At 37.8% G+C, this 21,469-nt stretch overlaps 1 protein-coding gene across 5 annotated transcripts in view; it reads right to left on the reverse strand.

The window, feature by feature from the left end:
• Window positions 1-21,469, reverse strand: part of RBM6 (RNA binding motif protein 6) — a 97,179-nt gene that overhangs the window by 66,933 nt on the left and 8,777 nt on the right. For 3 of the 5 annotated variants that reach the window (XM_045530188.1, XM_045530186.1, XM_045530187.1), the window contains exons 2-5: window positions 20,090-20,201; window positions 15,347-16,625; window positions 13,984-14,073; window positions 12,017-12,086 (exon numbers count right to left, since the gene is read on the reverse strand). In XM_045530188.1, coding sequence (XP_045386144.1) covers window positions 12,017-12,086; window positions 13,984-14,073; window positions 15,347-16,625; window positions 20,090-20,133 — 1,483 coding nt within the window. In that variant the 5' untranslated portion in view covers window positions 20,134-20,201. Of the gene's footprint in view, window positions 1-12,016; window positions 12,087-13,983; window positions 14,074-15,346; window positions 16,877-20,089; window positions 20,202-21,469 lie in introns of those variants that run through there. The other 2 variants (XM_045530189.1, XM_045530190.1) reach the window with 2 other exon arrangements.

Consider the following 21,469-nt stretch of genomic DNA (forward strand, 5'->3'; position numbering starts at 1 on the left):
CACATGCCTGTAGTCCCAGCTACTCGGGAGGCTGAGGCAGGAGGATTGCTTGAGCCCAGGAGTTTGAGGTTGCTGTGAGCTAGGCCGACGCCACGGCACTCACTCTAGCCAGGGCAACAAAGTGACACTCTGTCTCAAAAAAAAAAAAAAAGAAAAGAGGGAAAAAGAAAAACAAAACTTTTACCATCTCTCTCCCGATGTGACACAGGCTTTCCAGTAACATCATTATTCCTGAACATGTTCAGACATCCATTTCTCAATTCACCTGCAGTTTGCTTTCCCCCCACTTTATGGCAAAGTCAACTGCAAACACCAATGAAACCAGCTGACTTACTGACAGCACTTGTCCTCTAGGCAGCCATTTAAAATACAGGCCTATTCCTGGCTAAGGCTTCCCCCAAAAAAGGTCTATTTGATCAGATACATATGTATATTTGTCAAATATGTTCACTGTCTGATAAACAAGGTGAGCACTTTCTAGGGTTCCATATTAATTCAGATGCTAAACTGAAAATTTTTAATTTTCTACAAAATATAGCATTTTAATTACAATCATGTGCCACATAACAACATTTTGGTCAACAATGAACCACATGCACGTATGACAGTGGTTCCAGAAGATTATAATGGAGATGAAAAATTCCTACCACCTAGTGATATCATAGCTATCATGATGTCATAGCACGGTGAATTATCTTTTCTGTTTAGATATGTTCAGATACACAAATACTTAGCATTGTGTCACAGCTGCCTACAGTATTCAGTATAGTAAACATGCTGTACAGGCTTGTAGCCTAGGAGCAATAGATTATACCACATACCCTAGGTGTGCAGTAGACCATGCCACCTGGGTTTGTGTACTTATGCTCAATGATGTCTGCACGATGACAAGATCACCTCATGACCCATTTCTCCAAATGTATCCCCATCGCCAAGTGATATATGACTATATTTATGATGATAAAAATGACAGAATAGAAAACTCTACTCCCTCAACACAATACCTACCAAAGTAGAGTTTTAGAAATTAAAATCAAGTCTGTTAACACCTTTTTGGGGAAAATTTCTTGGGAGGTTCTACTTATTCGATGCTTTATTTCTGAAGATTGCACATACATGTTAACTCATACGCTGGGGTTGAAGTAACACATCCCTATACTTACACAAATACTGTTTAACCACCCATTCACATACATCTTACATAGCTTCCAGGAATTTCTGTAGCATGGAGTACAACATAAGACACCTGACTAATATTTTATTCTTTGATTTACAGACAAACAAAAGCAGGAAAGTGGCTTGTGGCATAAATCCATTTGATAGGTCACTAGGAGAAATCTAATCAAGCTCATGCGAAGCTATGATTTTCCTACCCTGTCACTATCATTCAGGGACATTTGATTGATTTTTTAAATGACATTATCCAGCCATCTTCTCTCACCAAAGTCCATAGCCCACTACCTAGCTCTTGTACCAGGGGATTTCCTAACATGTATTTGATAATTATGACAACCAACATTCACTTTTTTTTTTTTTTTTAAAGACATGGGTCTCGTTAGGTTGTCCAGATTGGACTTGAACTCCTGGACTCAATCCTCCCATCTTAGCTTCCCAAGTAGCTGGGACTATAGGCACGTGCCACTGAACCCAGCAAATATTCACTTTCAATAAACTCAAAAGCATCTGTAGGCATTCAAATTAAATACACGACAAAAGGAATATTTAGCTATGTTTTACTCGGATTTTCCCGCTCCTTCTACCCCTAAAGCAATCAAATGAGCCATAAAAGATGTAGATCAAGTCAAGGAATATCTCTTTTCTCTTTCCAGGCCAAATCCAGTTTAAAAAAAACAGTGGTTAAAAAAAAAAGGAATAGGCTCCACACAACCAAGAGAACAGAGAATCCCACAGCAAAACTAACCTTCAACAAAATCAGAACTACATTCTACAAATGAAATATAACCATTATTTCCCCATGTTGGTTACTAAGGTACATTGAGATGGCTGGGAAATCAGTTTTTATATCACTCTAAACATCTAAAAGTGCTCTTGATCATTTAAAAAGTTCTCTTTGAAAAAGCAGCCCTCTTTGAGAAAGAAAAAATGATAGGAAAACTTTCCCAACACTGAGCCTAAAGCAATCAAGACCTTTTAAGGTCTTCCAGGGTCTACTGTGTACAAAACGGCTCCTCTATGAATTTACAAGTTCTTACAATCCAACTACATTTTAATGTTCAAAACATTATTTTTTAAAAATATGCATTGCAGCCTGAGAAAAGTGAGGCCCTGTCTCTACAAAAAACAGAAAAAATTAGCCAGGCATGGTGGTGCTAGCCTGTAGTCCCAGCTACTCAGAAGGCTGAGGCAGGAGGATCACTTGAGCCCAGGAGTTTGAGGTTGTAGTGAGCTATGATGATGCCACTGTGTTCTAGCCCAGGCAACAGACCAAGACCCTGTCTTATAAATAAATAAATAAATAATTTATATACTATATAATTCACCCTTTTCAAGTGTACAGTTCAGCAGTATGTTCACAAAGTAGTAACTATCACCACTATCTGGTTCCATTTATATTTACATCAGACAGAAGATCTAAATGATAACCTAAGCAAGAAACATGGAAGCAGGTAAAATTACTTTTAAATTTACATTCTGAAGGTAGAGAATGTAAGCTAGGAAGGGTGAGCACAGGTCAGATGTTCTGGTGCAAAGGGAAGGTTAAGAAGTCACTGTATTTTAAAATCCTGTAAATAGTTTTTATAAATGGCCTCTATCTGTTGCCTATTTAGGGTAACTTAAATAAATGACTTCCCCTACCTGGACTTAAGTTGATAGTCAAGCAGACCCCTGCACTATACAGGCTGATTAATGGCCCTTGTCTTCATGCTACTCCAGCAGAAGAAACTATTCAGTGAATTCTTCGAACCACCAAAAGGCACAGGAAGTCCCATACAGCTTTATAAAACCTGGAAGACTCAGCCAAAGCCACCTGAGCATTTGGCAAAAGAGACAAGTGCAGACTACAGAAGCCAGGAACAATTCTACCTAGAGAAGGGTGAGAAATCCAGCAAGGGAGTAAAACTGACAGAGGGCTGTCAACAGAGTTCAAACTCTTCCCCAATCTTAGAGAGGCAAAATCCATCTCAGCTAAATGGTTCTGCATCTCAAAATTGATATTCTAAGTGGCTCATGCCTATAATCCCAGTGCTTTGGGAGGCAGAAGTGGAAGGATCACTTGAGGTCGAGGTTGCAATGACCTGTGACTGTGTCACTGCACTCTAGTCTAGGTGACAGAGGGAGACCCTGTCTCTTAAAAATACATATATATTTTTTTCTAGAAGATGCAAAATCTGGAAACTTCTTTAATCGGTGTCCTCCTGGCTTTATCAATTGCCAAGAATTCTGTAGTCAGGGCCACGTCCACATCAATAGTAAGGCTGACTACACAATTTCTGCCTTGAAAATTGTTTTAAATAATGTTGTTGGATCATCCTTCATAGCGACCATGAGCGTTTTGGCAGTTAGCTGAACTTGGTCAATTTCTCCCAGGAAAAACTATTACATTTAATGAGATTCCTTGCTGTATTTCTGCAAGATCAACAACTCATCCCAAAACATTTCCCTCATATTTAACCAGAGCCTGAGCCCTGCTGGAGCCTATTGCTAACTATGTTTCTTAGAGATAGTAGCACATTGTCTACTCAAGGGAGATGGTGGTGCAGCCCCAAACATGGACTTCAAGAAGGCTAACCCATGGATGTAACATTTAATCTAGGAAAAGACAGAAACAAAAACACAAACCCCAAAATTTAATATGTTCCTGCTTCCTATCATCACTCCACCACCTACTCTAAGAACCCCAATTACTCCTATATGGTACAAAAATGTTAGAGAGTTCTGGGAGAGAAACTGTCTTCCATTGGGGGCCAAAAGACTTCATGAATTTAAATATGTCCTTTATGCCCCTCAAAAAGGCAAACAAAGTAATTAGAAATAGGACAATATCTTAAGACACTCCATCCAAGGCTGCAAAATTATTCCCTGCAACTGATTCGGAATAACACTCGAATCAAATGTATGATACATCTCAAATCCTACTCAGAAAACACTCTACTCTTTTAAAATATACTATAATTTATGAATATTAGTAGAAAAACAGATTAAAGCATCTGCTCAACATTGTCATGCTATCCTCTCAGAAGAGCTATCTGTTCTACCTCTAGATGTTATGTGTGGTTTAGGTAGAGACCTCCAAGGCTACAAAGTCTACTAACCAAAACCCACCAATCTGGTGGTTCTCATTTGTGAATAAAGTGAAGCCTTGGGTTGTGAAGATGTCCCATTCTCAGATCTACAATCAGATTCTGTACTCAAAAATCTCAAGGAAAGTCAGCATACAGGGAGCCCAATAAAAATCAATGATAATATTAAAACTTCCCTACCAGGGCTACAAACTACCACTAGCCATCCTTGCTAACTTAAGGGGTTTCAACAAAGAAGGTGAAACTGAAGAATAAGCTAGTTTCCAGGACAGAAAGTGAGTTACATCTTATGTGTCTAGAAAGCTAACCACTGAAATGAAAAAGGCTATTAAGTTAAACCACTTTAATCCTAAAGTCTTGTTTTCTAAAATAATACCAAGATTCCAGTTCAAAGTCAGCAGCAAACCCTGAAAAGTGACTAGTCCCAACCAAGCCCTGAAAAGATATTTATACTTTCTTAAGCCACCCTTTCCTTCACTAGCTGACAGAACTCAGCTCAAACTTTCCTTAGACATGAAACCTTAGTACCACATTGCTCCCCCAGTCTAAAGGGACCTCAAGCTATCACTCCTCCAAGAGTCCAATGAGCCCCTATTTTGCAGCAAGCACCATATCACCTAACAAGGTTCAAAATATATCATAACCAAAGATAACTTGCTCATTTCTCTTCTCAAGGTACTTAGCCAAGTTTTCCATTCCCAGGATCTACAGCAAGGTAATCTCTCATATGAGAGGTAATCCCTTAAAATGAAGGTGTCACAAAATACTCATACTTTCTATAAGAATTTTCTACTCAAAGTCTTTGGGGTAGAACATTTAAAAAATGAAATATATAACCAAATCCTAAGTCATTCCAAAAATGACTAAAATTAACCCTAGTTCCCAGGACTTCTCCCCAGGCTCACTGATCTCTCCAGCATCAAATCATGGAATTCTTCCCTAGGCCAGCCAAAGGGTCCATCCACTGCCTCCACAAGACTACCCCAGCCCTAAAAGGTGCCTCCTGGCTTCCTAGACATTCTTTTTTCTTTTTCTTTTCTTTTTTTTTTCTTTAAGCTCAGCCACCTTTCCTTAAGGTTCATCTGTAAATATCCTCCCCAAATGTGGGACCAAACCTGATAAGATTCCTAGTTAAAAACAAGACTGTCTGCAGCTTTAGAGATGTGACAAGTATTTAAACATGATATTTTCCAATCAGCCTATGGTCAGCTTTTCCCTAAGAAACTAAAAGCGTTTACTTGTCTATTCTGTAAATGACAAAAACACTGTAAAATGTGTATTTGCACTTTTCAGTTATAACTTTTTTAAAATAATGTTAAGCCATTTTGTCTTTAGCTACTCTACTTGTGATACCATAAACTATGCATGTTTTATATTATATCATCAGTGTCAATTCTCCAGGTTCACAATGGATTTCTGCCCCCAAATTGAAAGATCTTCTCTGGATTTTTCTTCTTAAGGAAGGCACTTCTGTTTTATCAACGTAAAGGTAAAGATTCAAACCATTTCAATTGTGAATAACGAAAGGACATGAGAAATGCAGAGGGTACAGGGCCTCTGATACAACATCACTTTCAGTAGACCCAAAATGATAGGGCAGGAGACCAAGTGACCTGTTCACTGCAAATGCTCACTCCCAAGAAGAAACTTCCTTCCTAGGACCACAGAAACTGCCCATTTACCACGTGGACACTGATAGAATCAAGTAAGATGTTTCTTTCTATTAATATCACCTTAGTATGCCTCTAGCTTTGTGAAACTAGTTAATGAAACAGTATTTAAAAAATTCTTTAGCACTTCAGTTACTATAGTTACTTTCTATGTTTGAAGCTTAGTAGGAAACATAATACAGAAGCTATATCATTTTTGCTTAAATGGTACATATCCCTTTTGGAAAAATGTCACAGCAAGTTTATATACTGCATAATATGCAAGTCTACCTAAAACTCAAGAGCAATTCCGTTTGCATTCATATTTCACAGAAACACTGTGAGAATGAGATCTATAGCCATTCTAAGAGTTCTGGAAGAAGTGTACTACATAACAGAAACAACAACTAAGGACATAAAATAGCATCAACAGAACCCCAATTCCTGTCCCAGATCTGGAGAGCAGAACCGACATCAGGTAGGCAAGGTATACACTTAACATGGGCTCCCAAAGTACATTAAGCATTAATTGTCTCTCTTTACAGAAGGTCCATTTGCTTACTAAATCGCTTTTCTTTCTTTTTTTTTTTTTTTGAGAGAGAGCCTCGTTCTATCACCCAGATTTAGAGTGCAGTGGTGTCATAATAGCTCACTGTAGCCTCAAATTCCTGGGCTCAAACAATCCTCCTTCTCAGCCTCCCAAGTAGCTGGGACTATAGGTTCACACCACCTATGCTTGGCCTCTAAATCACTTTTAAACTGTGCAAAAAATTCTAGAAAAAAGAATCTAGCCAGGCATGGTGGCTCATGCCTGTAATCCTAGCACTTTGGAAGGCCTAAGGCAGAAGGATTGCTTGAGCCTAGGAGTTTGAGGTTGCACTGAGCTATAATGATACCACTGCACTCTAGCCTGGGCAACAGAGTGAGACTCTGTCTCAAAAAAAAAAAAAAGAATCAGTCAGTCTAATACAGTGGTCCTCAGGGCACATCAGCATCATCTGAAGGATTTGTTAAAGCACAGAGTGCTAGGCCCACCCCAGAGTTTCTGATTCAGTAGGTTCAGGGTGGGGCCTCAGAAATTGGAGTCCTCATAAGTTCCCACGTATTGATGATGATGCTGGTTCATGATCCATTTGAGAACCACTGCTCTGTAGTTTACTCATCAACAGAAGCTATTCATTATAGTCTTCAGTTTACAGGGTTTCTACTGATCATTTAAAAGTAAATCAGCTTGTGGTGGCATACCCGCAAGAAAAAAGAAAAAAAATCAGCTTTATTTGTCAGTTTTGCAACATTTTATTGGAAATAATTTCCAAGTTACAAAAAAGTTGCACGAATAAATAGTACAGGGAAAATACTCATATATCATTTACCCAGATTCAACTACTGATAACATTTTGACCCATCTACTTTATCATTATTCTCTTCCTCCCTTTTCCACATATATCAAATATTTTTCTAAGCCATATGAGAGAAAGCTGCACACATGGTCCCTCACTTCTGAAAACTTCAGTGTGAATTTTCTAAGACTAAGGATGTTCTGTAAAATAACCACAGTATTCCTGGTGGTCTAGTGGCTAGGAAAGATTTAAAAAAAAAAAAAGAAAGAAAAGAAAAAAGAAAAAATTAACCACGGTAATTAACAACTACAGTAAATTTAACATTGATACATCACTACCACAATCAAGATACAGAACAATTCCATTATGGCCCCAAATTCCCTCATTCTTCCCCTATATAGTCAACTCCTCCCCCAATAAGCTGGCAACCAGTAATTTCTACCCCTAAAATTTTGCCTTTGCAAGAATATCATGTAAGTGGAATCATAGAGTATGTAGTCTTTTTAAAAATGGTAATCAAATACACATAACATAAAATGCACCATTTTAAAGTGTACAATTCAGTAGCATTAAGCACATTCACAATGTTATGCAACCATCTATCAGAGAATGTTTTTATCACCCCAAAAGGAAATCCCATACCCATTTATGAGCAGTCATCTCCCATTCCCCCAGCCCCCTGGCAACCACCAATTTGCTTTCTGTCTTTATGGATATGCTTACTCTGGATATTTCATACAAATGGAATCATACAGTATGTGGTCTTTTGTGTTAGGCTTCTTTTATAATGTTTTCAAGGCTCATCCAAGTTATTGCATTTATCATTATTTCATTCCTTCTTATGGCAATGGTGTATATATCCTTTCGAGTCTAGTTACTTTCAGCATAATGCCTTTGAGATTAACCCGTGTTGTTATGTGCATAAGTAGTTTCTTCACTTTTATTACTGAGTAGTATTCTATTGTGTATATATACATCAGAGCTAGTTTGTCCAGTCACCAAAAGATATTTTACTCTTGATACGTTTTCCAGGAATATAATCATATAACTCAAGGTAGTTTACAACTAATGGGGTTATAATATATTTGCAAATGGCAAATGAAAAACTCAAATATATAGAACATATGTAGGTCCACAATCCCTTATTTGCAATTCCAAAATCACCAAATCCCTTAAATATCTGAGTTTCTTTATAGTCTTTAGTCTTAGAATATTCACAAATTTTGCAGAAGTATTATGTCTGAGTACCTATCCCCCGAGGGGATATAATTTAAATATGATCTATGTACATTTCTGTAACCTGAAAAATTCATAAATTAATTTAACCCTACAGGTTCTGGATAAAAGTTGTGGCCCTGTACTTGCACAGCTCTAAATAAAACAAAATATTAAATTAATGCATTACTACAATCAGTGAACAGGCATTAATATTTTCTCTAAGTTACAGACCAACTCCCAATTACATCAACTAAAAGGATAGACTCTACCCCCAACAATCACCGTCTATGAACAATATCCATCCTGCATGATCTCTGCAGGTCATCACCCTTTCCACTGAGATTTACGTATGATTTTTTTAAGAGATGGAATCTCACTATGTTGCGCGGGCTGGCCTCAAACTCCTGGACTCAAGCAATCCCCCTGCCTCAGCTTCCTGATCAGCTGCAACTACAGGCACACACCAACACACCTGGCTACAACATATAATCTTTTAATAAGTAGAAGTTAAAGTTCTTAGAACATCTGATTGTTCCAAGACATATTCTTCAGCAGACACATAAAACCTATCCTGAACCACTGTGAAACTTAGATTACTCTTTTTTTTTTTTTTTGAGACAGAGTGTCACTCTGTTGCCCGGGCTAGAGTGCCATGGCATCAGCCTAGCTCACAGCAACCTCAAATTCCTGGGCTCAAGCAATCCTCCTGCCTCAGCCTCCCAAGTAGCTGGGACTACAGGCATGTGCCACCATGCCCGGCTAATTTTTCTATATATATTTTTAGCTGTCCATATAATTTCTTTCTATTTTTAGTAGAGAAGGGGGTCTCGCTCTTGCTCAGGCCAGTCTCGAACTCCTGAGCTCAAACAATCCGCCCACCTCGGCCTCCTAGTGTGCTAGGATTACAGGCATGGGCCACCACGCCTGGCCTAGTTTACTCTTTAATGCTCATCTGAGAGGAAATCACAGCTGCTCTCCACATACATGGTAGATACTTATCCATTCCATGCATACTGGAAACCTATTGAGTGTCAAGCACCAGGGAAACAGGAGGAAACAAGAAAGACAAGGCTCCTGCTGTCACGGAGCTAACTCTCTACTGAAATATATAAGATATACAAAACCACTGAGAAAAATATCAGTGATAGGTCCAATGCCAACAAACAAGGATGTGATGAAAAATGACTAAAGTGTAATTTTAGAAGGGATGGTGAGACAAGGCCTCAGAGAGGTGAAACTGAAACTAAGAATTAAACCCCCAAAGACAAGTGAGGATCAGAGTTGGAAGAGCAGTGCAAAGGCCCTGACACAGAAAGAAGTTTGTACTGGTCAAGGACTAGAGAAAAGTTTAGTGGCTACAGCAAAATAGGGCAGGTGGAGAGCAGTACAGGATAAGATCAGAACAGCCAATGGCCAGCTTATGCAGGCCTTTGTACATCAAAACAAGGAGTTGGAGATTTCTTCTGAGATGGAAGCCATTAGAGAGTTTTACACATGGGAGTAACATGATCAAATATTTTCAAAAGTTCACACAGATGTAATATAAGTAACAGGGAAATGGTAATCCAATTCTTTCATTAAGAAAAAAGAAAAACCATGTAAATATGTTAAATATACTATCACATGATATAATAAAATGCTAAGATTACATTTACTGAAAGATGTTCTTTGGTTTTTTTTTTAAACCACTGTCCTGAATGATTTCACACATGTATCAATGTCTTTGGTCTGCCAGTTATGATTCTAATAGCTATTAACAGCCAACAAATACAAGAACTTCCTACTTGAACCCTATATGGTAATATAATTTTTACTCTGCTGACAAATCTGACAATATAATTAGCAAGTCAATAAGCACTAAAGAAACGCAAGAGTCTGATTGCTGCTATTTAAACATTAAGATATCTCTTCTTTCCTAAATGTATCAATACTTAATGAAAGCACAGTTCATTAAACAAGATTGAAGCTGAGCTTATTACCCTGTGAACTAAAAAGCATCCCTAGTCTGTAAAGACTATCTTTAGTTCCCAAAGAAAGCATATATGAGACACATGCAAAAATAAATGTAACAAAAGTGAGGTGTACATGAACAACAACATAACTACTCTTAGCCATGTTTCCACAAATTCAGGGTTAATGTTTTCAAAAAAAAGAAATAATTAGCTTTCTGTAATAAAGCTTCTGAATTTGTTCTCAAATTACATAAAAAATTATTTCTGGACTTGACACAAATATCATATTCTTTAAAACATAAAAATTTATTTTTGTGGGTACTTTTCCTCTGCAGAACCAATGTGAAGAAGAAGCTATCTAGTTAATGTAAAAATTTTACTCCATGGTAAACTGTTTAAAAGTAAATTACATCCTCAAATATATGACATGTTCTTACTTAAAGATTTCTTTAACTGAATTCTAAGTTCTGTGAAAAGACTAATGTTCTACTTTCTTCAATTTAAAATTCTACAAAATAGGTCATCTAAAGATTACCTTTATTTATTTATTTTTGAGACAGAGTCTGTTGTCCGGGCTAGAGTGCCATGACGTCAGCCTAGCTCACAGCAACCTCAAACTCCTGGGCTTAAGCAATCCTTCTGCTTCAGCCTCCCCAGTAGCTGGGACTACAGGCACGTGCCACCATGTCCAGCTAATTTTTTTCTATATATATTTTTAGCTGTCCAGATCATTTCTTTCTATTTTTAGTAGAGATGGGGTCTCACTCTTGCTCAGGCTGGTCTCGAACTCCTGACCTCGAGCGATCCTCCCGCCTCGGCCTCCCAGAGTGCTAGGATTACAGGCGTGAGCCACGGCGCCCGGCCCAAGATTTGCTTTTAAACCATTTCTTATTATGTAGTCCTAAAAAACTGGTCAAAATCTTGAGTGCTTGACATTTCACTTTTGACTACTTTTTCTAGCGTAAGATTTAAAGGAACTGACTGAACTTGGCACTCTAAAATATAACTAGGAGGATACCCTGAAAAGTTTTAATCTGCAGTTCAAACCACCGAACAGACATCAAAGAGAAAGCTCTTCTGGACCTATTCATGGATTTCAATAAAATAGCTGTTTTAGAACTCCATTCTCAGAATAAGACTTTAAATTCAAGAAACCAGTGATCTGTACAATTTCTCTGGAAAGTCGTAAATTTCACTCTAAGCAATAAAATGTAAAATTTTAAATACAGTAAGTTTATTAAATCCTACCAGGCTCAAATGTAAAGATTCCACCACCATGAAGAACATAAATAGCAAGATTATTAATTTCATTATATAAAATATATTAAGGGACAATTGCTGCAACACTCACTTTATATCTCACAGGCACTCAGAAGAACTGGAACATGCATCCTCATCCTCATCGCCCACGTGTGGACAAACATCCACAAAGAACCACAGCTAAGACTAAAGCTGGTTGTTATTTGAAGGCACCAACAGGAGGCTTCTGGAAATCTTATTTGTGATTTCTTAAAAAAATTTTGAGTAGCACATGATGCAGAGATCTGACAAAGATGCTTCCTAACCCAAGGCCACATGCATGTCAAGAAACTCACCTGTGTTATACTCCTTCAACTCCAAGTTCTTCACAGGTGTGCCATCAGGAGTCCGAAAGGCGTTAAGAATCTGCAAGAAGATGGTATTTACATTAAGAATACAAAGCATAGTCGAACACTAAATATTACATTTTCCCAACTGGCTTTTATTCTATATAATTTAAAGCTATGATTACTTTATAAAGGCAAAATTAAGTCATGAACACTTTAGGCATTCAAAAAATGTTGAATGAGAACATAATTATTCAAAAATTCTCAAGTATATAAGAAAGGCAGAAGAGCATAACCTTCAAAAGCTCAAGCTCTGAGATCAGACTGTCTCCATTCTAACCCTCCTGCTCACTTGCTGGGTAACCTCTTACAGTTTCTCATCTGTTAAACATAAAACGATGCACTGAGCTCATTATAGTCCAGGGCTGTGGCACTACCTCAGCATGAACTCCCTCATCCTGGTCAGTTCTGTTCCCTGTCTTTAAATGGACTGTTCTCTCACTGCATTCAGGCTTGGGCTCAAATATCTCTTCCTCAGTGATGTCTCCCATGACTACCCAGTTTATTTTATTTTATTTTTTTTGAGACAGAGTCTCACTCTGTTGCCCGGGCTAGAGTGCCATGGCATCAGCCTAGCTCACAGCAACCTCAAACTCCTGGGCTTAAGTGATCCTTCTGCCTCAGCCTCCCGAGTAGCTGGGACTACAGGCATGCGCCACCATGCCCGGCTAATTTTTTCTATATATATTTTTAGATGGCCAGATAATTTCTTTCTATTTTTTTAGTAGAGACAGGGTCTCGCTCAGGCTGGTCTCGAACTCCTGACCTCGAGCAATCCACCCACCTCGGCCTCCCAGAGTGCTAGGATTACAGGCGTGAGCCACCGCGCCCGGCCAATGACTACCCAGTTTAAAACAACCCCAATCCCAGTGACACACTAAACCTCTACTTTGGTTTTCATCAGTGCATTTATCACTGCCTGAAATTGTTATCTATTTTTTGCTTGCTTTTTTATTATCCATGGAGGTAGTGACTTTATAATATTTACTGCTGTATCACTCGGTACCTAGAACAGCACCTGGCACACAGTAATGCTTAATATTTGGATTGACTGAATTAAGAGTACTTACTCATAGGATACTGTAATAATTAAATGATCTAATACTTGTAAGTATCACACAATGTCTGGCACAAAATAAGCACGGTTAGCTCTTACTGTAGTATTCTGACCAATTCTTCCATAAATTCAGCCACAATTTAATCAGCCAATCCTTTGACATTGGGCAGTTAAGCAGTTTCCAGTTTCTACTATTATAAATAAACTATATCTTTACGTATGTATTCCAGAAATAATGTGCCCTAAAGGATGATTATCACGTCTGAAGAGAGCAATCATTAGCCATAATTTTTTTAAATAAATCTCACCTGAGTAAGTACATGTATAATTGGTGATATCTGAGTAAGCACTATGAATTACCAAAGGCAATTTCCTGGTTTAGATATTATACTATAGTCATACAAAATATCAACAATGAGGGAGGCTGGGTGAAGGATACACAAGACTTCTCTATATGTTTCTCTGTACCTTCTGTGTACCTGTAATTTTGCAAACTAAAGAGTTTAAAAAAAAATTTTTTTTTTAAGAGACAGGGTCTTGCTCTGTCACCCAGGCTGGAGTGCAGTGGCATGATGTAGCTCACTGCTGCAGCCTTGAATTCCTGGGCTCAGGCAATCCTCCCACAACAGCCTCCTGAGTAACTGGGACTGTAGTTGTACACCACCACAGCAGGCTAATTTTTTGTTGTTGTTAGAGATGGGGTCTTGCTACTTTGCCCAGGCTGGTCTTGAACTCATGGCCTCAAGTGATCCTCCCACCTCAGCCTCCCAAAATGCTGGGATTACAGGCATAAACCACTGTGCCCAGCTTAAAATTTTTTAATTAACCAAAAGGGAGAAAGAGAGCATATACGTCTTACCTCTTCTTTTGTGGCATTTTCAGGTACCCCACTTAATCGAATAACCCTGCTGGGTTTCTCCTCACTTGGACCAGTCCTATAATCTTGATCCTTGAATTCAGAATGAAAAATTATTACACAAATAAATATACTTTAGTGTGCAATATGAAACTCAACATGAAATATAAGTACTCAGGATCAAAAAGGAAATGACTCATATTATATGAAGATACGAAAAATTACGACTTTCTCTATTGTTCTAAGTTACAAAATTTAACTTCAAACCATTAGAATATAGGTGTACTAAGACCAAGGCTCACTGAAGGAGTCTTAAAATTGTAAAGCAGAGCATTATGAAAGACAACACTGAATAGGACTTTTATAACCAGAATATAACACTAATATATTCTCCAAAAAAGTGCAATTTTCTTTTCCTGAATGAGCAAACAGCAAAAAAAGAAATTTAAACTAGACGTCATTTATTAAAGATGCCTTAAATAAACAAATTTCAGAACAAAGTCAAAAGATGTCATTTCAGTCTAAACCATACAAGAGTATAATTCAGAGAAATCCGTATTTTTCACATTTACAAATCTATACTTTCTAATTAATTTCCCTCCATTTCAAAAGTTATAAAACATATTTAACTTTTTAGAAAAAGTCTATAACTAAGTGACCATATTCCCCAGTTATGCCTACTGTCCTAGCATAATTATCAATAATATCCTCTTTTATTCTTGAAAGTATCCTGATTTAGACAATAAATTATATGGCCATCCAGCTCTAATATTCTCAAAACCCATTATTTGGTTAGCATGTTATAGGATCACTGTTCAAAGTAACAAAAACCTAAGTAGAGATGGGTAAAATCTATTTTTAAAGATAATATTTTCATTGCCAAACCACAAACATAAACCTTTAGATTACACAGTCAAGAAATGTAACATTTAAGTTAATTACGTTAGTTGCAAGTTGGAAACTTGCAACATTAACATTACCTCCTCTTGACTGGGGAAAGAAAGACTCCTAAGTATTCTCTGGATGAGTTTAAACAAGAAAATGAGCCCTAAACAATCACATGGTGAGACTATGCAAGAGTTGCAAGAATAACTCCCAAAGACAGATACTTTCAAACTAAATTATCCCAGGGCATCTAAATCTACACCATAAAGCAAAATAATGAATTAACATACATCAAAAATATGATCTGAGCTAAGCGCCCTTTCTCTAGAGATTTACATTTCTACATTTCCACTCCTGAATACAAATTTTGATCAATGGTTGTATGAGGAGAGATCCAGAAATGAAGGTCCTGAACTCTACACTTCATCCTTTAGAAAAGCCTTATGAAAAAAGAAAAAGCAACCCACCCCCCATTAAATACCTGAAGGTCCCGTTGGGCATCTCGGGCAGTTTCACCCTCTGGAAAAGACTTGCTCTGGCCATAGCCAAATATCTGGCTTCCTGGCAGCCTGTGATCCACATCACGGTACTCCATGCTTCTGTAATCAGTGTCTTGCTGGCCAAGAAAGTCCAGACCACCTTCTTCTTTAAACAGACCAGCATCTGAACTCTGTTGTTCACCTCCAGAAAGCTGTGACTTGTCTTGGTCTTGAATTGGACTTTGGTTGTTCTGAAAGTCTGATGGAGACTCATGTTCAAAGGCTACACCTTGTGTTTCTCCTTCTCTTGTTTCTGAATGCTCAAATTCTCCCTTCTGAATGCCAAAAGCAGGCCTTTCTATTATATGGTCATGCGTGGATTCTTCTCTCTTGTTCACATTCATACCAGAATGTTCTCTATCTTGTGTAGAGGGCTGAATGTAATCCAAAATATTTGGATCCACAGGGGGCATCTCCCTATCTTTAAATTCCATACAAGGTCCCATTTCTCTGCCCCTAAAATCCTGATCAGTCCTGGACCGGTGTCTACCTCTGAAATCTGAATGTGGTGTATCCCTGTCCCTAAAGTCTAGATCAGTAGTACCTGAACCTCGGCCTCTAAAGTCTACCTGTGTTCCATCTTTGTCCCTGAAGTCCAAATCAGATACATCTCTATTCCTAAAATCAGAACGGGCCTGATCTCTGGCCCTGAAATCCAAATCTGATAAATCCCTTCCCCTAAAATTTGCATGGGATCCATCCTGCCCTCTAAAATCTAAATCATAAGTGCCCCGGCCCCTGAAGTCAGATGGAGGAGCATCCCTACCTCTGAAGTCAACAGTGTGAGCATCCCTGTCTCTGTAGTTCATATGAGATGTCTCCCTACCTCTATAATCCATAGAAGTACCATCTCCACCCCTATAGTCCATAGGTGGTCCTTCTCTATCCTGAAAATCCCCAGAATGTATGTCCCTACCCCTAAAGTCCAACTGTGATGAATCTCTACTCTGAAAATCAGAAGAGGAAAAATCTGTCCCCCTGAAATCATGTCCGGGTCCCTCCCCTCCTCGATAGTCACCGTGCGGTCCGTCTCTAGCTCCATAGCTGAAAGAATGCTCCTCTAGATTTGCAAAGGGAGGCCCCGAATGCCCCTGGAAATCAAAGGGAAGTGAATCTCTGCCAGGAAAGTTGCCAGAGTGTCTCTCTTGAGCATGACTCTTAAGGGGAGGAGGAGGATAATCCCTGTTCCACCCGGGAGCAAACCTTTCTTCTTGGCTCCCACTGTAGAAACAAAGACAGTGTTATTTATATTGTCCAGAGAGTTTGAAATCTATACACCAGCATATTCTTCTCTAATCACAGCATATTCTTCTGTAAACATTTTTTTTTTTTTGGCAGAGTTCTGTAACAAGGTCCTAGATCTGCAGAAAACAGCAAAGTTTTGCTATTTTAAGACGAAGTGGCGGAGTAAACTTTTATGCTCCCATTTCAGAACACGAGGAAAGTCAACACAAGGTTTTCAACATGACTGCTGCAGAAAAAGCTTTCACCCAGTCCTGCAACAGGGAAAATCCGCAATACCAGATAAGCTAACAATGGTGACACACTACAAAAATTTCCATTTTCTATAGCCAGGGAACTTAGAATTCCAAGGTCAACATGATGATTCCTATACATCAGAAAAATCAATGCACTGTAAATGTCTTACAGTAAGTTCCAGGAGGTGTCTTTCTCATTGCTGCACCCAGGGATAATGTTCCAAAATGTTTTATTACAGCTACAACATGGACACTACCCAACCAAAATGGATGCAGACCCAAAAGGAAGAAACACTAGTTGCAAATCACCAATAGGAGTACACCAGTGTTCCACAGCTGAGCATCAGCCCTGGCTGCATCTAAACCCCAGTTCTACCATGGCTTTGCCAAGAAGTGCTCTCACCTGGGTCCTATTATAACTAACCAAGGGCATCACAGAAGGCAGCATGAATCATGCCACAAACCATATGTAAGTCATCTAAGCCAAGGACCAGCATCCAGGAGCTTAATGCTGAAATGGACCTAGAGAGAGCATTAGGCCTTCAAGCATTATCTCCATGACCCAAATGAAGAAGCTGATATTCCAGATTCCAATGCCTCATGCTAATTTTTCATGGTAATAAAATGCATTTAAAAAAAAGGCATAGTATTAAATTCACATTCTCAGTTTACAGAACTCAAGAGATAAACAAGTGCTGGCCCAATCTTTCATACTAAACTTCTTTCCTTTGCCTAAAGTTTCAGGACATTTTACATGTTTTGGCTTTGGTCAAAATGAGGGAATTTAAGTAAACAATTAGGCACCTGGGGTCCTGGGTGGGGACACATAAAAAAGAAAAACATGAAATGATTTGAAGGGTCATCTGCTATTTAGCAGTAAAACAAAAGCATTCAGGTATCAATATCAACTCAGTTCTCTTCACCCAGAACATACAGATTCGATCATAAGACCCTTCTGAGCTCAGACTACATCACTACAGTAAAATTCAAGAGATGACCAATTCTGGGTCAGTCAGTTCAAAAGAAATAGTTACACAATGTCAAAACCTTTCTTAAAGTAATAGATATTTAGCAAAATTAAACACTAGAATGAAATGTATTTAATGGATTTTCAGAACATGACGACTTCTACTGGCTCCCATTAACATTAGTTATGTCTATGTGGTTAATCATAAAGGAGCAAGTTTAGATGTTCTTCGTAAGTAATATGATTTAACACAAAAATTAAGGTGTTACTACTAAGTATGTATCTCCCACATTTAAAAATAATTCTAGAGTCCACTTGCTCAAGGCTTCTTGGGTGTGGCTCCAGGTAAATAATTTTTTTTAGAAAAATAATTTTAAATTAAAAAAAAATCACTCTAGACCTTAAAAAAATCATTCTAGTCCTAATACTTAGCTTGCAGGAAGACTTAAGCCTCATCAGATTCTCATAGGATGAGGTCTGAGGTATCTAAATCTACATGTTTTCTGACCAGAACATATCCAACGCTATCCATGAATAACTGCCCTAAGGATTATCTTACCCTCCTGAATTAAGATCAAATAGATCTAGAGTAATTTACTGTACTACGATTCTTAGATCTGTATTTTATGCAGACTAATCAAGAAACAGTTCTATTAATATAAAATAGCAGTGGCTATGAAAATGATTTTCACCCAAATAAAAACAAATACAAAAGAAATACAAAATCATTTTCCTACAAGATACCTTTTTCTAGTCTAAATTAGTCCCCCAAAAAGGAATGCTATGTAAACTATGTCTCCCTCCTGAACAAAGATCTTAAAAAATAGCATCTAATGACTTACATTTAAACTAAAATTAAGGTGGTGAAACATATTGTTTACTAAGTTTAAAGAGGTCAAGGAAGAAATGTTCTGAAAATAGAAAAAAAGTTATATAATAGAGATAAATTTACCTAACATTTCTGAATATTTACCTATGTTAATTCTATTAAAAACAGCCTTATTTCCAAAAGTATGTCCATAAACAGAATAAAAGGACAGACTAAAACCTAAATATCTTAAAATGTTAAAGTACAAGCCCACCAATCTCGACTAGGGGTCAGCAAACTTCTTCCATAAACAGCCAGAGAGTAAATACACTGGGCTTTGTGGGTTATACAGTCTCTGTCACAACTATTCAACTCTGCCATTGTAGCATGAAAGCAATCACAGGTAATTTGTAAATTAATTAAGTGTGGCTATGTTACAATAAAATTTTACTTGCAAAAACAGGCTGTGGCCTACAGTTTGCTGACCACTAATCTAGGCCGTAATATTTTGAAAGAAAAAACATACCCAGCATCACCACCATTGCTTTAAAGATCACTAAGCAGAAAGAAAAGACCCTTATCATTTAGCATTTATGAAACACTAGTTTTACTAAACATTATATGAATCTTCTAAACTCAGTCACTGCCTAAATTTTTCAATGGAATGCCAAGCTTCAGAATAATGAATGAGAATATCTGTTGAATTTAAACAATAAAATCTTGCAGACTGTCAATCCAAATAAAAATTTACTAGTAACAAGTTTCAACTGAAGCATCAGTACTTTTGAATGCACAAATTTAAAGGTCATATTTCTTTACCATATACCAAGTAAAACCATAAAAATCACATTTGTATAGCATTTCATTAATTGTAAATACAATGCAAAAGTTTTTAAAATATTATTATCAATGTGTACTGTACTGGTTGTAAAAAAAATTAACGCCCTATAAAATACAATCTATTTACATCTGAATGCTACCACCTGCTCCACTCTTCTTGGTACCCAGTAACCTATGAAATTGAAATGTAGCTTAGCAAACTACATCAACATGCCATAGGCAAGGCATAGCTCTGCATTCTAGACATAATTAGTGAACTTAATGGAACTTTCATAAGCATTTATGTACCTTTTGCTAGCTTTCCCTACTAGCCAAGTATGTATTACTTTGCTAAAAGAGATAAAAAGATACAAGAGACTGGGAGATATTTTTAACATTTTCAAAAATGTTATATGACAAAACACTTGGCTGCTGGGTATTCAGTCTCACAATGACTTTAGAAATGACTAGAAATTTTTAAAACAGTTTCTATTTTTAAAAAATCAGAGCTACTTCTCCACAAAGTATCTCCCTTTAGAATAGACCAAAATGTTATACTATATATTTACCATTAAAATAATAACAATTTCAATATTCAAATTTCAGGACTTACCGAAAAGGTCCTGTTCTGTTAGCAGATCGAGAATCCCCCCACATCTCTTTCTGTGTCAAGAGGACCCCAATAAGTAGATCCTTTTTCTACCAAATTCTGGTTACAGCAGTACCTGTATAAAACAAACCACAACAAATAAATACTTTTTTTTTTTTGAGACAGAGTCTCATTCTGTTGCCCCAAGTAGAGTGCAGTGGTGTCATCATAGCTCACTGCAACCCCAGGTGTGTACCACCACGCACAGCTAATTTTTTCTATTTTTAGTAGAGATGGGGTCTTGCTCTTACTCAGGCTGGTCTTGAACTCCTGAGCTCAAGCAATCCTCCCACCTTGGCCTCCAAGAGTGGTAGGATTACAGGTGTGAGTCACCGTGCCTGGCCAACAAGTACTTTAAAACAAGAAGTAAAGGCTAGCTTCCCCCTGCTTGGTTTGTCAGGGACCACATCAGCAGAGATAATTTTGGAGGTCACTTTTAAACATTTACATATTTATTATAAGAAAAATACACCTTTAATTAAAACGGGTACTCTGGGGCACCATAAACTTTTCAATATACTAAATTAAGTATTTACTAATTTTTTCTAGCATTCGTGCTTCCTTTTTGGAAATAGCATTTTAGCATTACCCCATTCTCAATCCATGTGGCTGATCCTACACAATCAAGCCTGGCCAATCAGAACAGTCTATTACCCTCACCACAGTGATTGCTTTGAAGATGGACATGTAACTCAAGTCAAGCTGAGAAGTTATCACAAGGACCTTCGTTATAGCTACTGAAAAAGAAGCAAATATTCATGACCTTGAATTTGGCAATGGTTTCTTAAATATGACACAGGAAGCACAAGGAATAAAAGAAAAAAGACAGTAAACTTCATCAAAATTAAAAACTTTTAGGCCGGGCGCGGTGGCTCACACCTGTACTCCTAGCACTCTGGGAGGCAGAGGCGAGTGGATCATTTGAGCTCAGGAGTTCGAGACCAGCCTGAGCAAGAGCGAGACCCCATCTCTAATAAAAATAGAAAGAAATTAGCTGAGCAACTAAAAATATATAGAAAAATTAGCCAGGCATGGTGGCGCATGCCTGTAGTGCCAGTTACTTGGGAGACTGAGGCAGAAGGATTGCTTGAGCCCAGGAGTTTGAGGTTACTGTGAGCTAGGCTCACGCCACGGCACTCTAGCCCCAGTAACAGAGTGAGACTCCGTCTCAAAAAATAAATAAATAAATAAAAATAAAATAAATAAAGGACACCACCAAGAAAGTGAAAATTTATGCAAATTATATATTTGATAAGGGACTTGTATCTAGAATATGTAACTAACTATAACAATTCAGTAACAAAAAGACAATCCAATTTAAAACATGAGCAAAGGCTCTGTACA

This window comes from Lemur catta, chromosome 18 (genome assembly GCF_020740605.2).
Source record: "Lemur catta isolate mLemCat1 chromosome 18, mLemCat1.pri, whole genome shotgun sequence".
Lineage (NCBI taxonomy): Eukaryota > Metazoa > Chordata > Mammalia > Primates > Lemuridae > Lemur > Lemur catta.